Source organism: Maniola hyperantus, chromosome Z (genome assembly GCF_902806685.2).
Source record: "Maniola hyperantus chromosome Z, iAphHyp1.2, whole genome shotgun sequence".
NCBI classification, from domain to species: domain Eukaryota; kingdom Metazoa; phylum Arthropoda; class Insecta; order Lepidoptera; family Nymphalidae; genus Maniola; species Maniola hyperantus.
In genome coordinates this window covers 8,617,659-8,642,207 of record NC_048564.1, presented here as the reverse complement: position 1 = coordinate 8,642,207, position 24,549 = coordinate 8,617,659, and the positions used below count along the sequence as shown (strand labels likewise).

Genomic DNA, 24,549 nt, shown 5'->3' with positions numbered 1-24,549 from the left:
TATTACCATTGTTTAGTAGTCAATATTTGTATTAACCGATCAACAATATTTGTATAATAGCCTCAACTGGTGACAGAAGGGCTGGCTCATTTTTTGCGCAGCGGATCAGCCTGGCTGTCCAGCGCGGAAATGCAGCCAGTATTCTTGGCACCATTCCACGCGGTCATGATTTATATAGTAATTAGATAAGGCTAGCTTTAAGTTTTATTGTATTAAAAAAAAAAATATATTTGTATTAAACGTTTTTTATGTGAAAACAAGTTAATCATTCATGAGAAATACAACTACACCACGAATTCTCAAAGTTTGTTTTGTAACTTCTTGTATGTATTCTTGAAAAAAACCAGTTACACGATAAGGGACAAAAAATAGGTTAGCTGCGTCTCTGTTTATCACATTAGTAACTTTATCTGTGCTCTCTTTTTAGTGCGAATGAGAAAGCAAACGTTCCTGCATCTACCTTTATTACTCTATCTACGCCTTGGATACAAGTTATTTTTGTGGTTTGTGGTGGTCAGAGAGTATCTCTATTGATCTCTATGTACGGTGGTGGTGGCATAGTGGTGGTTATATAGGTACCTACTCTTTTTTGTTATATGGTGGGTATATTGTCTTTATGACCACAGACTCAGCAGACCATTTCCAACGCTAGTTCCGATTTTCGCCACGCGCCTAGATAGCCTTGTCGCACTGTATAGTCGAATTTTATCGTTGTACTACGAAGTAGTACTTGGAAATTCTTTGATTTTATCTAAACGAGATCCTAAACAACATTTTTTGACGTTTCCAGTGCTACCAGATTTTTATGAAAAATAAATGGTGCGGGGAGGCCAAAAGAATCACTGACTGAGGTGGTACAGTAGCTACGGGTAACTTTAAAAAGATGTTGAACATTGTAAGTCGATGATTCAATGGAATTAATTATATAAAAATTATAAAAAAATTCAATCACCTGCCGTAAATTTTGCAAAATGTCGATAAAATACGATTGTAGTACAGAGCTCTCAGTGCGCGAGTCTGACTCGCACACGACTCGCATTTGTATCTTACGCGCAAACCCTGGACACTGATTTGCCTAACGATTTGGACCCTTATAGTTGACGGACTGTGAGTTGTGACTGCTTCGAAAGATTGTTGTATGCCAAGATGTGGTAGAACTCGTAAGTAAACAAAATATAAGATAAGTCTTCGTCTCAGTCCCTTTTTATTATGGTCAATTACTAACCACGGGTCTCTTCTCACGTTGGGTTTGGCCAAAGCATCTGACCAATGACAGATTAGCAGGCCTTACAAGCCTTTGAGAACATTATGAGTGAGAAGTCCCATGCAGGTTTCCTTACGATTTTTTTCTTCACAGCTAAGCAAGTGATATTGAGTTGTCACAAACAAATACATCTCCGAAAAGTATGAGGAGCTTTAATAGTGTTTCTAAAATTATTAAACAAATTGAGTCCATCAGTTAAGCTACTGGTGGTTAGGGCTACATAAGTACATTGTAAGGTACGTCTACATTATATGTGCCGTTTCGAGTATGTTCACTTCAGTATCTGACCTTTGATCCAATACCTTAAGTTTCATAAAACGTTGTTCTTCATTATTTATATCTCTTTATATAAAAATGAATCGCTAAATGTGTTGCTGATCGCAAATCTCGAGAACAGCTGAGCCGATTTCGCTAATTTTTTTTTTTATATTCCTTGAAGTACGGGGATGGTTCTTAAAATAAATAAAATAAAATAAATAAATAGCCATTTATTTCCAAAATAATTGGTTACAATAATTATTGTGTAAGTAGGTACATTCTTAGTTACATTATTATTTACTGTCTAGTTTGTGGCATCTTTTTTAGTAGCTTATTTTATTACTTCAATTAAATTTAGGTATACAAAATTATTCAGGAAATTATCTATTAAAATTAAATTAAGCAATTTTAAAAAAGACCTTTTTTTTTTAAAAAAAAAAACAAATAAATCCTTTCAAATCATTTCAAATTTCAAACAAAAAATATATTAAATAATTTCAAACAAAAAAATAACATTTTTTTTCTTTAAATTAATTATTCTATTATTTAATTCGTATGTTTTACACAATGTTAGCTAATGTTATCTTTCAATTGAATTTATACACCATTATTATTATTTTCTATTAATAACAAAAACATTAAAACATGTAATAATATATTATTTAGACAAACTGGCGCTAATTCTGTTGTACTCTAACCTAAACCTAAACTAAATTTTAGATTCTTTAATTTTAGGATTTCTATTTCTAAACTGCATTCGCTTTTTTGCTTCAACTAAATTTAAACATCCTAAATGGCCGTCTAAAATGACGTTTGAATTGAATAGTAAGTGTTGCTATTTAAGATAACAAGAACTGCACTAAATTTGTGTTTGATTTTCCCCTTTAATCTTAAAACTATTTTTTGCGAAAAATATCGAACGATGTTACTTGAAATACAAAAATAATAACTTTACTTGATTTATTTAGGTCGAATCACAATAAAAGTGTCGAAAATTGAAGTTTTGTTCATTTTATCGTGTGAAGTAGGCTTAAGTCTTTGATCAAAAGTGCTAGAACCCAGAGCCGTAAAACTAGTTAAAAAAACAGATCTATTATTTTTGTTGCAAATATAATTTCTAACCTAATTTCTTTATGTTTTGTGGTTAAAGAATCTTAGTTTTTGTTACAAAACTTTGTGAAAATAGTGGTTATGTGCATAAAATAGATAAAAGCAAAGAATTTTGCTTGGAATCTTACCTACCTACCTTACCTTGAAATCACCGAGGTACCTAATTGTCAAACTCTTGCTAGGAAATCAATGCAAACAGATGAAAAGCAATCATCCTAAATAACTGACTGCCACAGAGTACATTGAATATACAGGTAAAGGAATATACAGCGAGGAAGTTCTGAAACTTGGCGGTATACTTACAAATCTGGCGTGCAAGGACGTGGAACGAGGTATCCATGAATTCTGCTATGAATTCAACAAACTAAGGCGGTAATGTGATTTAAGGCATGAAAGTACCTACAAGATCAAGATTGAATGTATATACCTACGTGTATAATAATAATAATAACAGGTAACAGCTGGTATCATCATAATGATCAACTCATTGCCAGCTCACCTCTCAAAATGTAGTTTGGCCATAGTCCACCACTCTGTCCAAGTGCAGATTGACAGACTTCACACACCTTTGAGAACACTATGGAGAACTCTCAGGCATGTAGGTTTCCTCACAATGTTTTCCTTCACGGTTAAAGAAAGTGATACTTAATTGCTTATTAAACAGCTAGTACATATTATAATATAGCAAAAAATGGAAGTGTAGCATACCTACATAAAAATAATAATTACAGGCAACAGTTAGTATCATCACACGATCAACTCATTGCCGGCTGACTACTGAGCAGGGGACTCCTCTCAAAACGGGAAGAGTTTGGCCATTGTCCACCACTCTGGCCGAGTGCACATTGACAGATTTCACACACCTTTGAGAACACTATGGAGAACTCTCAGGCATTTAGGTTTCCTCACAATGGTTTGGTTCACCGTTAAAGAAAGTGATGCTTAATTGCATAGTAAACAGCTAGTATGCATAGCAAAAAATTGAAGTGTAGGATACATTAGGTACACCTTTCAACACATCATCATAACAAACTTTCAACGTTGATAATTTTTATTTCAGCCCATTTCATGAAACCAAGTATATGGAGTCTGCGAGTTAAAAAGATGTTCCGTCACTCATCTACCAAAAATGAACAGTTGTTTCCTAAACTTAATTTTTATTTAAATGTTATTGAAATAAATATTAATTATGTACAGTACAGAATGAAACATATGTATATATTTTATTATTTTATTTAATAAAAGTAATTGTTAATTAAGTATCTGATTGAAGTTTTCTTGCTTTTGTTAGGAAATTCTTGCCTTCATCATACTGAGCAGCTGTAGTATGACTTAGTTGTACTAGTACTACCTGAAAAATGAAATTTATAATCTATAGGTATAAATAGTTCAAAATTAGTTTTCAGTCCCTATTTATATCAATTTCAATGCAATCTTCACCATAACAATTATAAAATCATTTTTTGAGGTTTGCATATTCTTTGGCTAAAATACTTTGAATTAGCTCAGACTAGACATAGTTAAAACATAATACTTTAAGCACAGATATGTATATACTTTGACTTTGCTCTGACGTAAGTTTCAGTTAAAACGAGACAGATTTATGCCAATGATATAACTCTGTCTCTTTTATCAGTATCTTAAGTCTATGCAAAGTCAGAGATCTATAGATTTCAAACTAAATAAAGGTTGAGTCTATAGATTTCTGTATTAATTTGTAGAATTATAGGAATGTGTAGAAAACTTTAGTCCGTTTTCAATAAAATAGATCTAGAAAAGATAAAAGAAATCAAATTATTTTTTGACGTTATTTCTCTTCTAACTATGGGTTCCATACCTCAAAAGGAACCATTATAGGATCACTTTAGGTACTAGAAGTACCCTATATACTTCTTGTGACCTAAAAGCAGGTAGCTAGGTCAGTACATCATCATCATCATCATCATTATCAATCCATCGCCGGGTCACTACTACTGAGCACGGGTCACCTCTCCGAATAAGGTGTTTTGGCCATAATCTACCACACTGACCAAGTGCGGATTGGCAGACTTCACACATTTTTGAGGATGTTATGGAGAAGTCCTAGCTTTTCTCTCTCTCTTCTGTACATATTATGTAAATGTAAAAATATAAACTGACTGACTGACATCAGCATATAAGCTGCTGACTCCTGAGTCTAGTAATTTATTAAGCTGCTGAGTTTAAAAACTTGAGAATTTGCATGTAAGGAACGTTTACTTTAAGTACCTATATAGACCACTACGACATAATTTTCAGATACTTACATAGGTACTTATTCCACCCGAACAAAGCTGGGGCAGGTACAACTCAGGCAGGTCAGCTAGTTAACCTGAAATGTGATACCCATATGGGTATGGGTATACCTATATAGGTATACCCATATGGGTATGGGTATACCTATATAGGTAAACTCAACAAGATCCTATCATGATATGTTTAGGAATTACAAGATGTATCTACTAGGTACTTCTCAACTAAAACTTATCAGATGATTAAAGTGAACCCAGGCTATGTCAGTTAGTTGTAGTTATCTATACTGTACTGTAGCTAGTATAAGTACCTACTTATGCATGTAATAGGTAGTCTTTCAAGCAGGTATCTACTGAGTTGAAAATAAAGAAGTAACTGGGTACTACTCAAGTACTTAGTTCAATACTAGGGGTATGTAAGTATAAGACATAACTAAATGTAAAATCTGTTAATTTAGCCTATAAATAAACCTTTGGGTGAACTCATTAAGATTTTAGAACTTAAACTTTATTATAAGTACCTACTCTACCACCACACTTATTCTGCTTTATTTTTGATATGTTTAGCAATAAGTAGTAGGTAGTAGGAATTAATCTCATTGATAATGATAACAAGGCATCAAGTTTTACCTTGGCATACCTAATTGGCAAAGATTTATGTTCACACTAATATTTAGGTAGCTACCTATGCAAGTTTTTGTCTCTGGGTATGTTCCTTTATGCATCTAACCTAGTTGGGCACAGAGATTTTTCACAAGGACACATACTAGTGAAGGATATACTTATAGGCTACTTTTATTAGGTAGGTAGGTAAGCTAAGTACCTACAGAAAAGTATCCTAGTCCCACAGGATTTTCGAACAGCTGCCACTTGCTAGTTAAGAAATAAGGAGACTTAAGGATCTTAGGTTTGCCTTGCTGAAGCCGCCAGGATGTCTGTGGAGGTGTCTGATACTCTTAGACAACAAAGTAGATAACCAACCTAATTATTTTTTGTGAATTAACGACGAGCCAGAGAAACCACGTATATTTCCATTTTATAAAGTTTTAATTAAATTAAAACACTTAAAAAATACTTTTTTTATCTTAAATATAACAATTCTAAACTCAAATAAAAATATTTCTTTCAAAACACGTCCATTTTGCCATTTAAGCAGACTCTTTAAATTTAGTGGGCACCTCGCGAGGTCCACTCTAATTTTAGAAAATTTTAGGTTAACGTTTCTTAATTTAGGCATTTAGTTCGTGCAACAGAATAACTTTTGCTCTTTAAAATCTAAATTGAATAGTTTAGTGCTGTCAAATTCAATTTTAGGTTAGACCTGTCATTTAAGTGGGTTTTCAGAATAACACACCTTTCTAAGTCTAATATTAGACATTTTAAAATTAGAAAACCGCCTAGAGAATCGGCCCCAAATACCTAGCAAAAATAACAAGAATATAAAGGGTGTACCTATTATTTAGTTTCGTTTACTTATATTTTGGGTATCCATGTTTGGGTGTAGGCCTCCTCCATTCGTCCGTCTGAAACGAATCTTATGTTGTATGTTTCAATCCAATGTAGGGTGTATTTTTGATGGAGGATTTTGGTCTGAGACTCCCACGGCGACCACCCGTACTGGGAGCTGTAAGGTTTTTATATTCATTAGTTATTCTAGTAGAGCAATAGAGAGGGGGCTTTCCCATAATATTCTATACATTTTCTTAATATATTTTCACGCGCTGTCTGTCTGTCTTTCTTTTTGTAGTAAGTAGCCTGTTATGTTACTGTGTTTATTTTTCTTCGACATCGGTTTAAAGGATCCATCACTGATTATTTGGGTTATTATCTGGCGATTGGGATAAATTTCTTTTGTTTGTTGATTGTGGTAATCTATCTTTTAGAATTATGATTTTGTTATATTTTATTATGGCATTTTTCCCTTCATTTTTCAACTTATTTACTTGTTCGTTAAGAATTTTTCTTTCGTTTAAATTTTTTTTGGGTAATCATCTTTCATGTAGTAGGTATGGTGTATCTTTTAAATTATATTTGTTTTTCATAATTTGTATTTTTTTATTTACTGTTGTGAGAGAGAGTAAAATTGGTCTTGTCTTTAACCCTCTTTTGCCTATTCTATAAAGGCAGTCTATATCAGATGGAGTAACTTTAACTGACATAATTTCGTTTGTAATTTTCAGTATCTCCTTCTCCAAATCGTCATAGCTTTTCTCCTGCTCTTCCATTCCAAAAATTACAATATTTTTCTTTCTTATATGTCTTTCAAAGTCGTCAATGCGTTTCTCCTGTTCTTCAATTTTGCTGCATAATTCGTTGTATTTTAAATCAATTTCTGTAAATTTTTTATTTATAGTTTCTGTTAGGCTTTTTTCCATAGTATCTAACTTTTGTTTCTGTATTTTCATATCCAGTTGTATACTTTTTAATATTTCTGCGATTTGTTCCATTTTGAAATTTATTATTTGCTCGCGGTATTCTGTAGGTACGTGAAAAACGTGAGAGCTCGTTGGATGCCCTTGTTATCGTTGAATCGCTGTTATGAGTAGTTTGCTTTGGCAACAGATGGCGCTAGGCGTTCAATGATGAGGAATGACAAATCACTAACAGTTATTTTTGCATATTTTGAGGTTATGAAAGTGTATAACTTTTTACTTTTACTCACTCAGAGTTAGCCCTCTTTCTCATTCCCTCTATCATTTGAGCTTATAGTAACACTTTCACTGTTATGCATAGATGTCCATAGCTTATTATAGCAATGTGAATTGTCCAATGTAAACTTCGGATAATATTATGTTGAGTCAATTTCCAGCTTTTATTAGTTTTTAATTTCACTTCACATATTTCTTCGGTATTTAATATTAACAAGCAAATTTAACACTAATAATCTTATATTTCTATTTTATTTAACAAAATAACGTGGAGCTTTGAAAACTATGTGTTGACAGCACGAGTGCTGCCTCCCCTTTATTTTATTTTTTATTTATTTATAATGAAAGAAAACAAACTGAAAGAAAACTGTTGTTTTATTTGCCTGAATAATTTCAATTCTATTGCCTGCAAAGTAATTTCCAAAAGCCAAATCAATTCAATTAGAACATTATGATAAAGCTAGAAGCCTCTGTCACTTGTAAGATTTTGAAGCAAATTCGAATGTGTCAGCTGAACCAATGGCAAATACCAAAGTTTTTGTGTAGTACGTTCCTTCGGGATGCCGACATTGGGACATCTGACCTTCCAACTTTCTAGGGCCTCTGTGGCATAGGTCAATTTGAGAACTAAGCTCCTTTATAAGCCTGAAGCGCTACATTGGAAATTTTCCTCACGCCGATGCCACCATACTTGACCGGTAAAGTAGCTCGGTTCCAGGAGTGCTCATCAAAAGTTAAATTTAGAATTTGTTCTAGTGTATTTTTAAGTATAAAGTCTAATTTTTTAATATTTTCTTTCGAATAGTGTTAGAAATCATGTCATGCATTATCAGATAGTATCGTGGCAACCCCCTGCCAGACACCCTTAAATTTTTTAACTTTAAGGGCATCTGGCAAGGGTTTTCCACGAAACTAAGTGTCTGACAATGATGGCGTGATTTCTAATACTATTCCGAAGAAAATTAAAAAAAAATGAAATTTTATACTTTGACGTAAGAAATTTTACACCTTTGCAGGTATAACAGGTAGTTATCTCCCAAAGCCACCATGATCCAACTTCACAGTCGCTGATCGGTCCTGCCTATGTTAGGAGTCAAGCGTGACAAAAATTTAAAACTAAGTATGACGGTTTGTTCAATTGAGTCAAAAAAAAGGCCAAAGTTGTTTTTAAGCGAGCTGTAGAATGTAGATTCCGCGATCGTGCGTGGCTAGGTGACCACATGGGGAATGCGAAACAGTTTTTTTCCTTTAATGTAATTAATATTCTCAGTAGTGTAGTGTTGCGACAATGTGGAGAAATGTTAACTTGTGCGCAACAACTCATTGTGCAGTTGCGAAATTACTGAGTTGCACCTGAGTCTCTTCTGCTATAACTTGCTCTCTGCGTTGTATTCCGCATTGCTGAGGACCGTGACCTCTCTTAATTATACACGAAGTGACGTTGATGTAAATAATATACTTATCCCTATTAACTACCACGCCTGAACCCTTCGCATTTGAGAGGAGACCCGTGCTCTGTAGCGACCCGGTCATGGGTTGATCATGATGAGTTTATGACCTACCATGCGATTAGGTTAGTAGGTACCTGTATTGATATTTAATAAGGGTAACTAGTATATCATTAAATCGTATATCATTGAATCTTTACTTATCATGGTGGTAATTTTCTCGTAAGATAATGCGGTGGACTTCCTAATATTTGCGAAGATTTGGGTCAACGCAATTGATTGATACCTGTACGCTGAGAGGTGGTTGCATCTAGACCGCACCAACCGCTGGTGAATAAATTAATGATCAAGACTACCTTGCAAGAGAGGCGAATATCACCATCATCATCATCATCATGATCAACCCATGACCGGCTAACTACAGAGCATGGGTCTCCTCTCAGAATGAGAATTATTATGGCTAACGCTGGCCAAGTGCGGATTGGCAGACTTCACACACTTTTGAGAACATTATGGAGAATTCTCTGACATGCAAGTTCCCTCACGATATTTTCCTTCACCGTTAGAGCATGAATATATGAATTCTATTAAATAAGTATGTAAAGGGTCTCAACGTTTATTTTGATGGTAATTTTATCTGATCCCTTTTTTTGGTCACTAGGTTGGTAGTTATAACTCGTTTTTAGGGTTCTGTATCTAAAAAAAAGGAACCCTTATGGGATCACTTCGTTGTCTGTCTGTCTGTCGTGTCTGTAAAGAAAAACCTCTAGGGTACTTCTCGTTGACCTAGAATCATAAAATTTGGCAGGTAGGTAGGTCTTATAGCACAAGTAAAGGAGTATATCCGAAAACCGTGAATTTTTGGTTACATCACACAAAAAAATGAAGATAGGTTAATGAACCAATAAGTAATTAGTATTTTCAATTTTAAAAGTAAGATAACTATACCAAGTGGAGTATCATATGTAAAGGGTTTACCTGTATATTCTAAAAATGTTTTAATTTATTTTTATGTATAATAGTTTTTGATTTATCGTACAAAATGTCGAAAAAAATACTCGAGTACGGAACCTTCGGTGCGCGAGTCTGACTCCCACTTGGCTGGTTTTTCAGGTAAGTTGGTATAGTACAGGTAGACTGACATACCTATTTGAGATCAGACAGTTAGTTGCCTTTTACCCAGCCTTTAACCTATGAACCTAGCACCGGCTAATTACAAAACATTTTGGTTTCCTCGTAATCTAGCGGCTTAAGTAAAGTGCATTCAAAATAAACTGGCGTGTTTCCACTTGATACCATCATTAGCAATAACAATAGGATTAAGACGTGGCGGATGAATTCAAGAGTATCAACACTGGTTTGTTTGCAACAACATATATAAGGTTGAACCGGCTCCTTTAAAAATGAATGGGCTCTAAGTTTACTACTCCTATTGTTTACGTGGCATGTCGAATGTAATCCTATTGTTATTCCTAATGCCGGTCTCAAGTGGAAACGCGCCAGTTAATTTTGAATGCACTATACCTACACGGCCGTTGTCAGTCGTCGATATACGGGAAAAGGAGTTCGGCAAGTAGGTATAGAATGCTCGATCTACCGAACGCCTTTACCTAAGTCGTCTGTGAGTACTTAGAGGTTGGTGATTGTTTTTAATTATATATTATTTCGTTATGTAAGTTTATCAAGTCACTGAATCCGAATAAATCAGGTTTAGGAAATGAGGTTTCTCGTCCAATATCTTTGAATGTATATTACTTAATATATGATTAATATGGTGAACGTTATAATAAAACGAGTAGGCCAAAGGTTACTAGAAAATATTATCATGGATGTTTACTAAATGCCATTACACGATAAAGGTACTTGCGATCGCCTGCGACTCATAAGGGCATACATAGAGAGAGAGAGCCAGCGCATGCCAGACATTCCTTATTTCATATACACCTAAGCTGAAATTTTCTCTGCGTATTGTCCCCAATACTGAGAGGAACGTTTGTTTGAATCATGGCGGCTTTGGGAGATAACAGGTAATAAAGGTGTAAAAACTCTTACCTACGTCAAAGTGTCTGACAAATACATGACGTGATTTCTAATACTATTCCGAAGAAAAAAAAATAGACTTTATACTTTGACGTAAGATTTTTACACCTTTATTACCTGCTATCTCCCAAAGACACCATGATTCAAACAAAAATCTGAACAAATGTTACTCCCAGTGTTGGGGACAATACGCAGAGAAACTTTCAGTTTTTATAAAATAAGGAAGGTCTTGGCACGCACTGGGTCTTAGGTCAATAGGCATCATACTCTATCAAGCTGTCAGATACGTACCTTTCGGAGAGTCGAGTACAAATACATATAGAACCTTAAGTTTTACTAACTTTTCTTTGTGAATAAGCAAAATAACTATTGATTTAAAATAACTAATTATTATCAATTGAAACTAAGTAGTATTATACGTACCTATCCAAAAAAAAAAACCGGCCACGTGCGAGTCAGACTCACGCACCGACGCTTCCGTATAACAGTCGTACTTTTTCAATATTTTTCACGATAAATCAAAAACTATAATGCATAAAAATTAACAAAAATCTGTTTTAGTATGTACAGGTAAAGCTCGTTCATATTATGATACCCCACTTGGTACAGTAATCTTACTTTAAAAGTCGAAAATTTCCGGAACAAAAAGTAGCATATATTCATTTCCGGAATGCAAGCTATCTTTGTTCCGAATTTCGTCCAACATGGTAAATAGACCATCTGGTCGTAAAAAAGAAACAGACATCTAGACGCACTTTTGCTTTTATAATATTAAGTAAGTAGTAGGTATCGTCATGGATATTATGGATTTATAAAAATCACGATACTCGAGGATCTTGTATCACCCTACTCGTGTATCTTGTATCTTTCAGTTAGCAAACCGCATCCACTGACCGAGATAAACATGAGCAAATACACGTTGTGAAATTCCCCTATTATTTCCACTCTTAAGTAATTATGATGCGTATAATCTTTATAATATGTTAGCTTTGCACTATTACGTGAACAAATTGGTATGCATTTCCATTTCCCACGATTATGCCTTAATGGCCAGCGTCGTTATCAGGAAACATTACGATTTTCACATTAATCGGGCTCTTTTACTTAAGAACCTGAGTGTGGACTGGAAAGGCTTGGTTTACACCACCACCACCTCACTCACTAGCCTGAGTCACTCAGCGGACGATGGAGAGCGGTTGAGAATCTGACGTGGCAGTGGGTAGGACACATAGTTCTAAAAACTGACAGACGTTGGGATCCCAAGGTGTGAAAATGGAAACCTTGCACCGGGAAGCGCAGTGTTGGAAGACCTTCGAATAGGTTGACAGACGACATCAAACGAGTCGCAGGGAGCCGCTGGATTCAGACAGCGCAAGACTGTGGCACGTGGCAGTCCCTGCAAGAGACCTTGTTCAACAGTGGACGTCTATCGGATGCGATGATGATGATAATGATGATGATTAGGTAATCCAAGTTTACTCCGTCCAGTGGTACCTTGTTTATTGGAAAATTGTGGGCTTAAAACCGGAGAGAGTCCGGACCTTCCCTCATTACTGAAGGTCGTGGTCCCAGCAAGATTCCAGCCTCGATTGGACCAGCTGTTCGTTGACCAGTTTAGCGGTTGTGTAGAACTTACACGAATTATTTTTCAGCTGATCATACCAGCTTTTTAGTGAGTGGCCTCTTCCTCTTCTGCAACTCACGTTCTCACACCATACATCAGTAAGACGCATTCTGCTGCCTTTGGTTTAAACTTCGCCCTGACCCAATTTGGACTGCGTAGATTCTCGAGATATTAACTATAGTTTTTTGACGTGAATTTGATGAATGTTCTCTGCGGTATGGCGGGGCCGAGCATTCCGTGAAAAAAAGTGTGACAAATTCGGTATTTAATAAACCAGAACCAGAATTACGACTATAGGTATCAATTTTCATCTCTTATAAAAACCTTCAAAATTTTCTTACGAGCTCACGGGTCATATTATTATTACATAAAGAATAAAGAAATAGGTAGGTACACTTTGTTACACAAAGTTTATTAAATTAATTCGGTGGTAATCAGTAAAATTAAGAGGTGTTTGCTCAAGTGGCGTTATTAGAGTGTGAACTGCTTAGTATAATTAAGTGGGTAGGCAAAAGAGGGGAATTGTTGTACACTATAAGTAATGGAATATTTATTTACACCAAAACAATTATACCTGCGACTAATACGTCGCATGGTTTTAGGTTTCTGAATCAGAACTTTCAGGTTTCCATTGGGTTTGTCTCTCTCTTTGATTTCCCGTACAAAGAAGCCTTGTCCACAAAGTACATTGGTATTTTTCATTTTTTCAAAAAATCGCGAGCAAACACTAACTAAACTATTTGATGCAGAGATACCTTGCTATACGGATATAGGCTACTTTTTATCCAGGAACAAACAGAAATATCCCACAGAAATTTTAAAAACCTAAATATCCATACGGATAAAGCCGCGAGCATCAGCTAGTAATTCATGGTATAAGCAGGTAAATCGATACTAGTAACTTGCACCGCGTTAATGAATTAAAGTTAAATGAAAATAAACATTATTTCATTAACCCAACGTTTGCATATTCTATGGGCTTCATACTTTCGATTGGTATGGAATTTGTGAAATGATTAAAAAAAAATTTTTTTTATTATTAATTTTATCCTGAACTGAAATTTTTTAGGCAACCCATATGCAATATGTTTATTGACATATTAAATTGAATATAAAATACGTTTCATCCATTAACCAGCTCGGTGAAGGTCGTTCTATAGCGGGATCCTATACTATTAAATAAAGCGGCTAGCTTCGCTCAATACATACATAATAGTACATAGAAGGTACGCGACCGAAAGTGATAATATACATCGGCTTTAGAATGACATTTCGGCTATGTAGAGCGTTGTCTCTGTCACTCATACCTATATGACGTTTTGTCGGTCTCAACGACAGTGACAGTGCTCTACAAATCGGCTATCTCCTTCTAAAGGTCGATGTACATTACTTTCGGCCGCGTACAAGGTATAGGTACGCGCCAACGTGCTCGATTCTTAAAAAACAACACAACGTTTAAAGTTACGCCTTAGATGTTAAACCAGTAATTAAAACCACGTGTAATTAACAAATTGAGCCGAGGGAGTGGAATTTTTGTTCGATTAGATTTTGCTGCGATGCGATTTGGATTTTAGATATCTACCTAAGTAATACCGATATTTAATATCGTATAAATTTCTTATGTTGTTTATCGCAAAGTTGTACAGCTCTCTAGTAAATTAGCCCTTCAGCATGGGGAAGCATATTAACATACTTAAAACTCTTAGAAAAAATTAAGAATAATTTGTAGCGATTGCTAAAATCCAGTTATAGATTCTAGTTATAATAGTATAATAATTTGGGTAGTAATTAAAAATTTGGACCTACAGTTACTAAGATACACTACTTATAGCGTAGAAACGATATTTATCTCAATGCTCGCGACACGCAGCGCGCTAAAAACAAAAAAATCGTTTTTTTTTTAACATGCTGTATAGTAAAATTGCGTTTGTGTGAGTACTGTGAACGTGCCAGGATCTGGTAATCCATCTATATTATAAAATACTTACCTACATACATTCATTTTATATTATATCTATATTAAGTTTAGTTTATTTTCTCATTTTTTGCGCAGCGGATCAGCCTGGCTGTCCAGCGCGGAAATGCAGCCAGTATTCTTGGCACCATTCCACGCGGTCATGATTTATATAGTAATTAGATAAGGCTAGCTTTAAGTTTTATTGTATTAAAAAAAAAAAAAAAAAAAAGTTTAGGGGAAAAAATAACACTGGGTAGGTACCTATACCTACGTAGTAATGTAAACTGTACCTATTACGTAGTAATGCTGCAATGGTAATTGGTAGATTGCAAGATAAAACGCAACCTATGACCCGTCTCCAGGGTGCATGCTATCTGTGGGGTAAATACCGTTCAGTTTAGTGGTTGAGCCGTGAAAGTTAGCACACTTACTGTACAGACATACCATCGTATTTATTATAAGTTTCTATAAGTAGAGTACCGATCGGTTAGTGAAATTAAGTTTAAAAAAAAAAATCAGTTACAAGTTAGCCCTTGACTGCAATCTCACCTGGTGGTAAGTGGTGATGCAATCTAAGATGGAACCGGCTAACCTGGAAGGGCTATGATAGTTACACTCTTTGGTTTCTACACGGCATCGTACCGGAACGCTAAATCGCTTGGCGGCACGGCTTTGCCGGTAGGGTGGTTACTAGCCACGGCCAAAGCTGACCAACCAGACCAGCAGGGTGACCAGCCACGGAGCTCATTTTTTAATCCGTTGAAGGTTTTCTACTAAAAAATATTTTAATATCACCCAGTGAAGCAGCAACGTAGAACTAACCAACCTCGGTGGCTATCATTTAGTGTTAGACACTGAGTTAGAGAATCACATAGCAGACCAGAAATTTAGAAATTATAAAATTCCATACCCCTGCCAGGAATCAAACTCGGGGCCTCTCCCACTAACAAGACTACAGCGTTTACCACTGCGCCAGGGAGGGCATCAATTTCATCAATTTCAAATTCAATCAAGTAATTTACCTACAGTACAATAACTAATAGAATCCTATTATATATTCGTACGCACAGCATTGTAGGATAATAAATGAATTGTGTAGTTATAATAAAAATTGAAGTCGCCAAGCACTTAATGATAGAATCCCATGATACCGTAGACAATCGTAATAAATTAAAATAATGATGTTATTTCTTTAAGCCTAAAACATAAGTACCATAGAAATAGGTATTATCCATAATTGCATCACAGTCTTATGCACTAAAGCTCTAGAATATTCTGATGGTTCCCATTTAAACTAGATGAATACGTAATACTTTATAAAATAGCTGACTTCCTTAGCACGCGTCCTCATCGATATTACCATTAGGTATAGGTAATTTGGTTTAATTTTATCCACAAATCTGTAATATATAGATATAAATTTCTATTCTTAATTTATAAAATACAGTTACATATAGGTCACCGGAATTGATAATATAAAAGCATTCCGCGGAATCCTATTCACTAAAAAAAGTTTGTGCACTCAATAAACTATCACACGCATGCCGACTTGTTACACTTTAATGGTAATAAATATAACTTACGCCGAGCACTTTTAGAATTACTCTTCATTTCACCCCACCTGTGAGTGCCCCACCAAAACCAAAAGGCGCCTTTCTACTCCAAACTGTTCAATCTGTATCACCTTTCTAATATGGTCGGGTTAACCGGGCTAGTAGGGAACATGGGGGAAGGATTATGCAATTATTGGACACATGAACGACGTATATAAGCTTGAGGAAGGATTGAAGTAAGTAGAAAGCCAGCAAGTCTCCGCAGGCCAAGTGATACATTGAATCAGTCCAGCAAACCAAGCAAGATGTACGCGAAACTCGCTGTAAGTTTCAATGTTAATGAACGATTTGTTTTGACTTAGGCCAGAGATGTAATAATTTTATTTATTTCAGCTTGTCGCCGTCATGGTCGCTGTAGTTGTAGCTGTACCTACTCATGGAGGTGGCGGACAGTAAGTACCTACTTGACTAATTTCCGTTTTACTTATTTCCTGCACACAGTTGATGCAATTCTTACAGATACAGAAAACCTAGATACATGAACCTGAACCTTCTATTTTAGACCAGTTGTACTTAATAATTGGAAACAAAATATATAACAGATAAATTCATTAACCTTAGTAAAAAATGAATCTATTCAATCAGCTTTGATGTAAACCAGTTTTAATTCAAGATCAAAAGATATAAGTAAAAATAAGAAAGATTTTACAACCGCAACTCATTCAATTATGTTTCTTTTTTTTCGTTTTCCGTTTGTATTACTGAATGAGCAAACCTTTTACTTATTGGTTTTGTAAATCATGATTCCTATTGATATTGCCGTTTATTTTTATTCGAAATGTTTAGGTGTGTTTAACTAGCTAGTAAAACGTTGCTACCTTCACCTTGTAAAGATGTGAGCATTTATATTTATCATTATCTTTTGTCAGCGACTTCATCCGCCTGGGTTTAGGTCTTTTTTAGGGCTTTTAAAAATCAATCCTGTAGAATGGTTTTTCGGGATAAACAGTAGCTTAGGTCAGTCGTGCCCTGTACGTATGATTTTTTTTTGTGTAAGAAAGAAAACTAGGTGTAACCATTTTAAAGCTAAGCTTGGACAAGTAGAAAGACATAAAAAAATAAAAAAATGCATTTTGGGCTTTGAAATTTTACATTATTTATATTGATAACTGTACAATATACTATAATTTAAAAAACAATAATAGTTATCTAACAGTTTTCGCCCAGCAGAAGTAGTGATAGCTTAGTGATTAAGACGTCACATCGGAACGTATCGTCAGACAGAGTGGAATGTAATCTTCAGTAAATATTGAAATCTCTGTATATAATCATCATCATGCTCAACCCATCGCCGCGCGCCGGCTCACTACAGAGAACGGGTCTCCTCTCAGAGTGAGAAGGGTTTGGCCATAGTCTACCATGCTGACCATGTGCGGGTTGGTAGACTTCACACACCTTTGAGAACATTATAGAGAACGGTCAGGCATGCAGGAACATCAACAACAAATGTTTTACTTCACCCTTAAAGCAACTGATATTTAATTACTTAAAACGCACACAACTCCCAAAAATTGGAGGTGCGTGCCCGAGATCGAACCGCCGACCTTCGATTAGAAGGCGGATGTCCTAACCACTAGGCTATCACAGTTTTTTCTCAACGTTACTTAAGTTTAGTTAAAATGAGACAGAGCTATGTCTCTTCACATAAAATATCTGTCTCGTTTTTAATCTTAAGTAACGATTAGCGACTCTGAGTGCGGCTGTTAGGCTTCTTATTCTGTTTGAGCGTGCTTACGTGACCAGTTATCGAAAACAAAAGAAAGTATCTCAAATGTAGGGAATGTTGTAGAGCATGATCCAAAATGTATGCTACTCGTAAAAGTTAACCATTCGTAATCCTACTTAATGTTTGTAAAACGTACCTATAGCGTTATGTAATTCTATAAACAACTACTCATTAATGCTAGGAGTATGTTCTAGACTTATAGGTATATATCGTGTGAATTAAATTTATCAGTGACCATTGAAATAAAGGTAGGTACATAGAAGTTGTTTATTATAACAGTTCACCCATCGAATGTGAATTTGTAAAATGATACATCCATACTATATACTATTAATATTATAAATGCGGAAGTGTGTCTGTCTTCTAAGTTTTCACGGCCCAACAGTTCAACCGATTTTTATCAAATTAAGTACAGAGTTAGCTTATATCCCGGGGAAGGACATAGGCTACTTTTCATTCCGAAAAATTTAAAAGTCCCCATGGGATTTTTAAAAAACCTATATCTATACCTGAAGTCGCGGACAATAATTATGACTACCCGAGACATGTTACATTCTGTGTGGGATATTATGTGATTGCTTGGGCTTCACCTAGTTTTATTTGAAACTAGCTTATGCTCGCGACTTCGTCCACGTGGACTACACAAATTTCAAACCCTTGTTTCACCCCTTTAGGGGTTGAATTTTCAAAAATCCTTTATTAACGGATGCTTAGTGCCTACGTCATAATAGCTATCCGCACGCAAAATTTCAGCCCGATCGATCCAGTAGTTTGAGCTGTGCATTGATAGATCAGTCAGTCAGTCAGTTACATTTTCCTTTTATATATTTAGATGTGTGTACATGATGATAATTTTACGAATTAATTATTATAAACAAAATAGTTGTACCTAACTATCAGTCGTGTCAGGCTCTCGTCGTTGAACTTTTGAGGGAGAACTTATCTTTTTAGGGTTCCGTACCTCAAAAGGAAAAACGGAACCCTCATAGGATCACTTTGTTGTCTGTCTGTCGGTCAAGAAACATACAGGGTACTTCCCGTTGACCTAGAATCATGAAATTTGGCAGGTAGGTAGATCTTATAGCAGAAATTCGGGGAAAAATCTGAAAACCGCGAATTTGTGGTTACATCACACAAAAAAAATTAAGTTGTGGTCATGAACTAATAATTAGTATTTTCAATTTTTGAAGTAAGATAACTATATCAAGTGGGGTATCATATGAAAGGTCTTCACCTGTGCATTCTAAAACAGATTTTTATTTATTTTTATGCATCATAGTTTTTAAGTTATCCTGCAAAATGTCGAAAAAATACGACTGTAGTACGGAACCCTCACTGCGCGAGCTTGACTCGCACTTGGCCGGTTTTTTATATTAGGTATGTAATAATATAATCATAGGTGCATGTTCTCTCTCAATAATACCTCTTACGTTAATTATTATTATTATTGTAATAACTTTGTCTCCATGCTTTACTTTTACGAAAAATGAAATACTTGATTTATGAATTACATAAGTAACACAAACAATAGCCATGGAAATATTTGAGGAAGCAGAGTGACCACATACCTACTGTCATTTTATATAACTTATGGTACCTACTCGATGTAGTAATAATGCCAGTGGCTGCAGAAAAAGCAGTGAAATTTGCTCACTTTTTTGTGCAAGAATTCTTGGTAAATTGCGTCATTACCTACCTTTATGGTTAAGTACCGTTACCGAAGAAGGCTTCCCATATAACATTCTAGACTTCTCTAAATAAATATATAAGGCCCAGAATTAAAAAAAAAACAATACAAACCAAAGTAATTATAATTAAATAAAAATCTGAAAATGAATTTTAATTTTGGTTAACGTACCTCTGAATGTCTACTTTACAAAATAATCTTTGTAGATGAAGAGTATAATTGTATAATTATTATTTATCAACAATCGTAACTACTGATTCCACAGTCTATCTATTTACTCTATTTGCCTAAGAAAAAATATTTTTGTAATCTATTGATAGCTCAAAAGGTTTTTAATTATTCATTGGTTTTTGTCACACCTTCAACCGTGTATACCTATTTGTATTTTTAAAATTCTACAAGAAACTAATGTTTTCACGCGACAAAAAGCAGGCTTGTGTCTCTGCCCTGCCTGTAAAAGACCTATCAAAATTGGTTAACCCGTTTCATTTGTAATGATCGATGACCTTATAAATATCTTTCTACCCCATCTTCATCCAGCCAAGTAGAGTTGAGTTAGAAATATTATATTTTTATTTTAAACTTTAATTAAAAGAAAATAGTAATAAGATTTGTAATAGGTAAACGTAGTTACAGTATGAAATATAATAAACATTAAGATACAATCTTTGATCGGCATATTGAGATATTCCTAGTGAAAGGCCAAACGTTAGATGGAAGTATCATAAATATCATTAAACTTCCACTGGCTCCTTCCCGTCATTATGTAATTGAAGTAAAACACCAATATCGCAGACGATTGATAAAGTTGCATAAAAAGTTTGCTAGTATAACGCAGATGCCTAGAAAAACGTAGAACTCTCACTAAATCGATTTTTTTGAAGAGAAGTCATAATATATCCATGTTAAGGACTTGGTAAATAATATACGAGTGAACATGGAATAATGCAGACGATTCGTCGCATAAAATTGGTTCCCGCTTCTTACCAAAAAATTGTAAAAGGTAAATCCAAAAATATACAAATGTCACAAACGAAAGTGGTCGTCTGCGTTATTCTGAAGTCATCAACGACACGTGCCCGCCACGTGTTAGCATAAATCATCCCTATGGATACACTTCGGCTGTCTGTAAAATAAACAGTGTCAAAAATTGCTTAAAAAGCGCGCGCATGGTCTTGTTAAGTAAATTGTCTTTTGTTCTATTAGATTTGTTAGGACTAACTAAGGCGAAGCCAACAAGACGTCCCCTTATTTATGAAAATCAATCTAATATTTTGCACTGAAATATACATAGCAAGTAGAGGCACAGTTCATAACAGTTAGGGAACTTCTGCCAAAACGTCAAGGCTCGACGTCACTGGCAGTCTTCATAATTATGTTAGTACATTTGACGCAGGTAACCCTGGTAGCCCTATTTTTCTTTGGTTTTACGCCACCATAGCCTAATCCATACTTTCATACTAATAATATTATAAATGTGAAAGAAACACATTCCATTCCATTCCATCCCATTCTATGCCATTCCACACATAACACTGAAATTAAGAATCTACTCATTTTTGAGGTACTTAGGTTAAAAATTTCGTTCCACTTTAGTTCACGCACTCACTCAAAATATCAAGTAAGTATAACAATGAAATAATGGTATACCAACTACGGCGTACTTTCTCAGTAATGAGTATGATCAAAGTAAATACCAACGTCAAAGGCATAGGTCGGTACTAGAGCAGGAAAATAAAACATGGATAATGATTATATAAGTCTCTAATTATTGCAACTTCAAAACTGTTAAGTGTCGATCGACGACGCCTGCAGTCTATAAACGGGTAGATAGATTTTACAGATTAATGAGGTATCGTGAGATTGATGAGAGTCGTGACGTCATAAACTAAATATATATTTTCAACAACAGTATAACAATATTGTAAATTGATCACTTGAAAAGAGCAACCACCGAGTTTCTTGCTGGTTCTTCTCGGTAGAAACGCTAGTTGACGATTCAAACGCACTTGTAAAAGTTTACTTGAGTAAAAATATATTTTATTCTATTCTATTATTCTATTCTAACGGTTGGATAGATTTAAATAAATGAGATAAGTCTTAGGTTCGAGAAGAGGCGGTACCTAAATTATTTACAAAAAAATCCCAAATATGTGCATTGATAGTAAAAATAATAAATAAGCATTCCCTAGAGTGGGACCTCATTGAATAAGTTTTTTGAAATCATTGTGAGATGTCTTTAACAGTTTTTCAAAAATATTTAAGATGTATGGAAATATTTAAAAAGAAATTGAAATAAAATTGTTTATTAAATAAAAGAGCACGGATCACCTTTCAGAATGGTTTCACCATGCTGGCCAAGTGTGATTCGGCAGATTTCACATACCTTTAAGAACATTATGGAGAACTTTCAGGCATGCTAGGTTCTTCACAATATTTTCCTTCACGGTTAGAGCAAGTGATATTTAATTACTTTAAACGCACATAATTCCGAAAAGTTAGAGGTGCGTGCCTGAAATTATACCCCTGACCCTTCGAATAGGAGGCCGACCTCCTAGCCTGTCACTGCTTCAGTAATAAAATTTATGAGAGCACAAAATTCATAAACACACAACATTCACTATAACAGGTACATAAGAAGTAAAAATAAGCTGTAGTAGCCTAGTGGTTAGGACGTCCGCCTTCCAATCGGAGGTCGGGGGTTCGATCCCGGGCTCGCACCTCCAACTGTTCGGAATTATGTGCGTTTTTTAATAAGTAATTAAAGTATCACTTGCTTTAACGGTGAAGAAAAACATCGTGAGGAAACCTGCATGCCTGAGAGTTCTCCATAATATTCTCAAATGTGTGTGAAGTTTGCCAATCCGCACTTGGACAGCGTGGTAGACTATGGCCAAAACCCTTCTCACTCTGAGAAGAGACCCGTGCTTTGTAGTGAGCCGGCGATGGGTTGATCATGATGTCATGATGAAGAAGATAAATGGGAATGTTCAATTCAATTATCTTTTCTTTTCAGCAAACGCGTAACAATCCACGTACCGTACAAGGTTCACACCATCCACCATCACCACGTATCGAAAGTACCTTACCCGGTTCACGTGCCGGTTGTGAAGGAGGTGCAGGTCATCAAAGAGGTTCCTGTCGTGAAGCATGTACCCGTACCTGTGATCCAGCACGTTCCGTTCCCGGTGTACAAGAAGGTGGAGGTTGAGAAGCAAGTGTTTGTGCCCGTTCATCACGAGGAGCAACATCACCATGGATGGGAGAGCGAGGCGCTGTCGCACGGCTGGGACTGATTTAAAAATTATACACATCATTCTAGGTTAATGTAAGTATAATTCATATATTAATAACTAGCTTAAGCTCACGACTTCGTTCGCGTGGACTACACAAACTTCAAACGCCTATTTCACCCCCTTAGGGATTTAATTTTCAAAAATCCTTTCTTAGCGGATGCCTACGTCATAATAGCTATCTGCATGCCAAATTTCAGCCCGATCCGTCCAGTAGTTTGAGCTGTGCGTTGATAGATCAGTGAGTCAGTCAGTCACCTTTTCCTTTTATATAAATATAGATATTTAAATACGAAATTGTGTTTGTCCGTCTGTCTAACTACTAACTTTTCATGGCCCATCTATTTAACCCATTTTGACGGGTACAGAAATAGCTTGCATATGGGCTACTTTTTATGCCGGAAAATCAGTTTCCAGGGGATTTTTATAAAACCTGTATCCGCATAGATGAACAGGCATCATCTATTTGGTACAAAGTTAGCTCTCATTCTGGAAACGGTGGTTTTTTAAATTCCATTACAAGTTAGCTCTTGACTGCGATTTCACCTGTTGGTGAGTGGTGATGCAGTCTATCATCAGGTGATCCACTTACTCGTTTGCTTACCATTTATAGATCGACTAGCTTATTCCCTCGACTTTTTCCGCGTGGACTACAAAAATTTCAAATCAATTTTTCACCTCTTTAATTGGTATTGGGTTGAATTTTCAAAAATCCTTTCTTAGCAGACGCTTTAATAGCTATCTGTATGCCAAACTTCAGCTTAATCCGTCCAATAGTTTGAGCTGTGCGTTGATAGATCAGTCAGTCAGTCACCTTTTCCTTTTATATAGATCAATAAATCACCCAGTGCCCAAGCTCAAATATAGAATTCATGTGACCAAAAAATAATTTGTTAATAACAAAACTAAAGTGCTCTTAAAATGTATGGCCTTCTCTACATACCTTTTCGCTAATATAAAAAAGCAGAATATGATTAAGATAGGTTTTCGAATATTAAGTTATGCTTACACTTCGTTTTGCCCCAGTCTAGTCGTTTATATACGGCTTTATTATATCTAAGTGCTCCCTTTTCAATACAAATTCGAAAAGTACTTACTTTAAAGTTTTACTAACAATCTGTTTCTTATTGTTTACAGGTACATAAGTAGTTGATAATTATAATAAAATTTTCAATGTCATCATAATATTTTCATAAATCATCCACCTGCCACAATTATTGAAACCATAATATTATTTATAGCATATTTTCAAAAGTGCTAAACCGACCTGAATTCTGTTTGTTGAAATAATAATCTAAGACTAGTCATAAGAATAATGTCAACATATTAAAGTTTTATGTCCAAGAAGCATTTGGGTCTGGTTGAGATACTATATTCAGTATCCCGCAGTGTGTTTGTGATGCCTACATTATATTACCTACTATTCAGTCCGTTGGTCACAAGACCCACAGGCTTAAGCGAGTTGCAATAATTGTATTTGAAGTTAAAATTTCATTAGGCGCGTTGGCTGATTTTGGAATGCGTAAAAACTTCAAGGTAGCGTCACCGACTTGCTAATGTTAATAATACTAGGAGTGCCGATAGATGCAGAAACGAATGTTAACACAGACA

General features: G+C 35.3%; 1 protein-coding gene and 1 long non-coding RNA gene across 3 annotated transcripts in view; one reads left to right on the top strand and one right to left on the bottom strand.

Moving 5' to 3' along the window:
• LOC138404521 (uncharacterized) overlaps window positions 1–24,549 on the bottom strand; it is a 77,960-nt gene that overhangs the window by 11,150 nt on the left and 42,261 nt on the right. The gene's annotated exons all lie outside the window — the stretch shown is intronic.
• Window positions 1,024–24,535, top strand: LOC117995723 (uncharacterized). Of its 2 annotated transcripts, none has more exons than XM_069508750.1 (4): window positions 1,024–1,160; window positions 16,566–16,624; window positions 22,662–22,973; window positions 24,076–24,535. In XM_069508750.1, the coding sequence occupies exons 2-3, from the start codon at window positions 16,578–16,580 to the stop codon at window positions 22,939–22,941; spliced, it is 327 nt and encodes a 108-aa protein (XP_069364851.1). In that variant the 5' UTR covers window positions 1,024–1,160; window positions 16,566–16,577; the 3' UTR covers window positions 22,942–22,973; window positions 24,076–24,535. The 2 variants fall into 2 exon arrangements, with proteins under 2 accessions (XP_069364851.1, XP_034839606.1); XM_034983715.2 differs by lacking the exon at window positions 1,024–1,160 and adding an exon at window positions 16,018–16,495.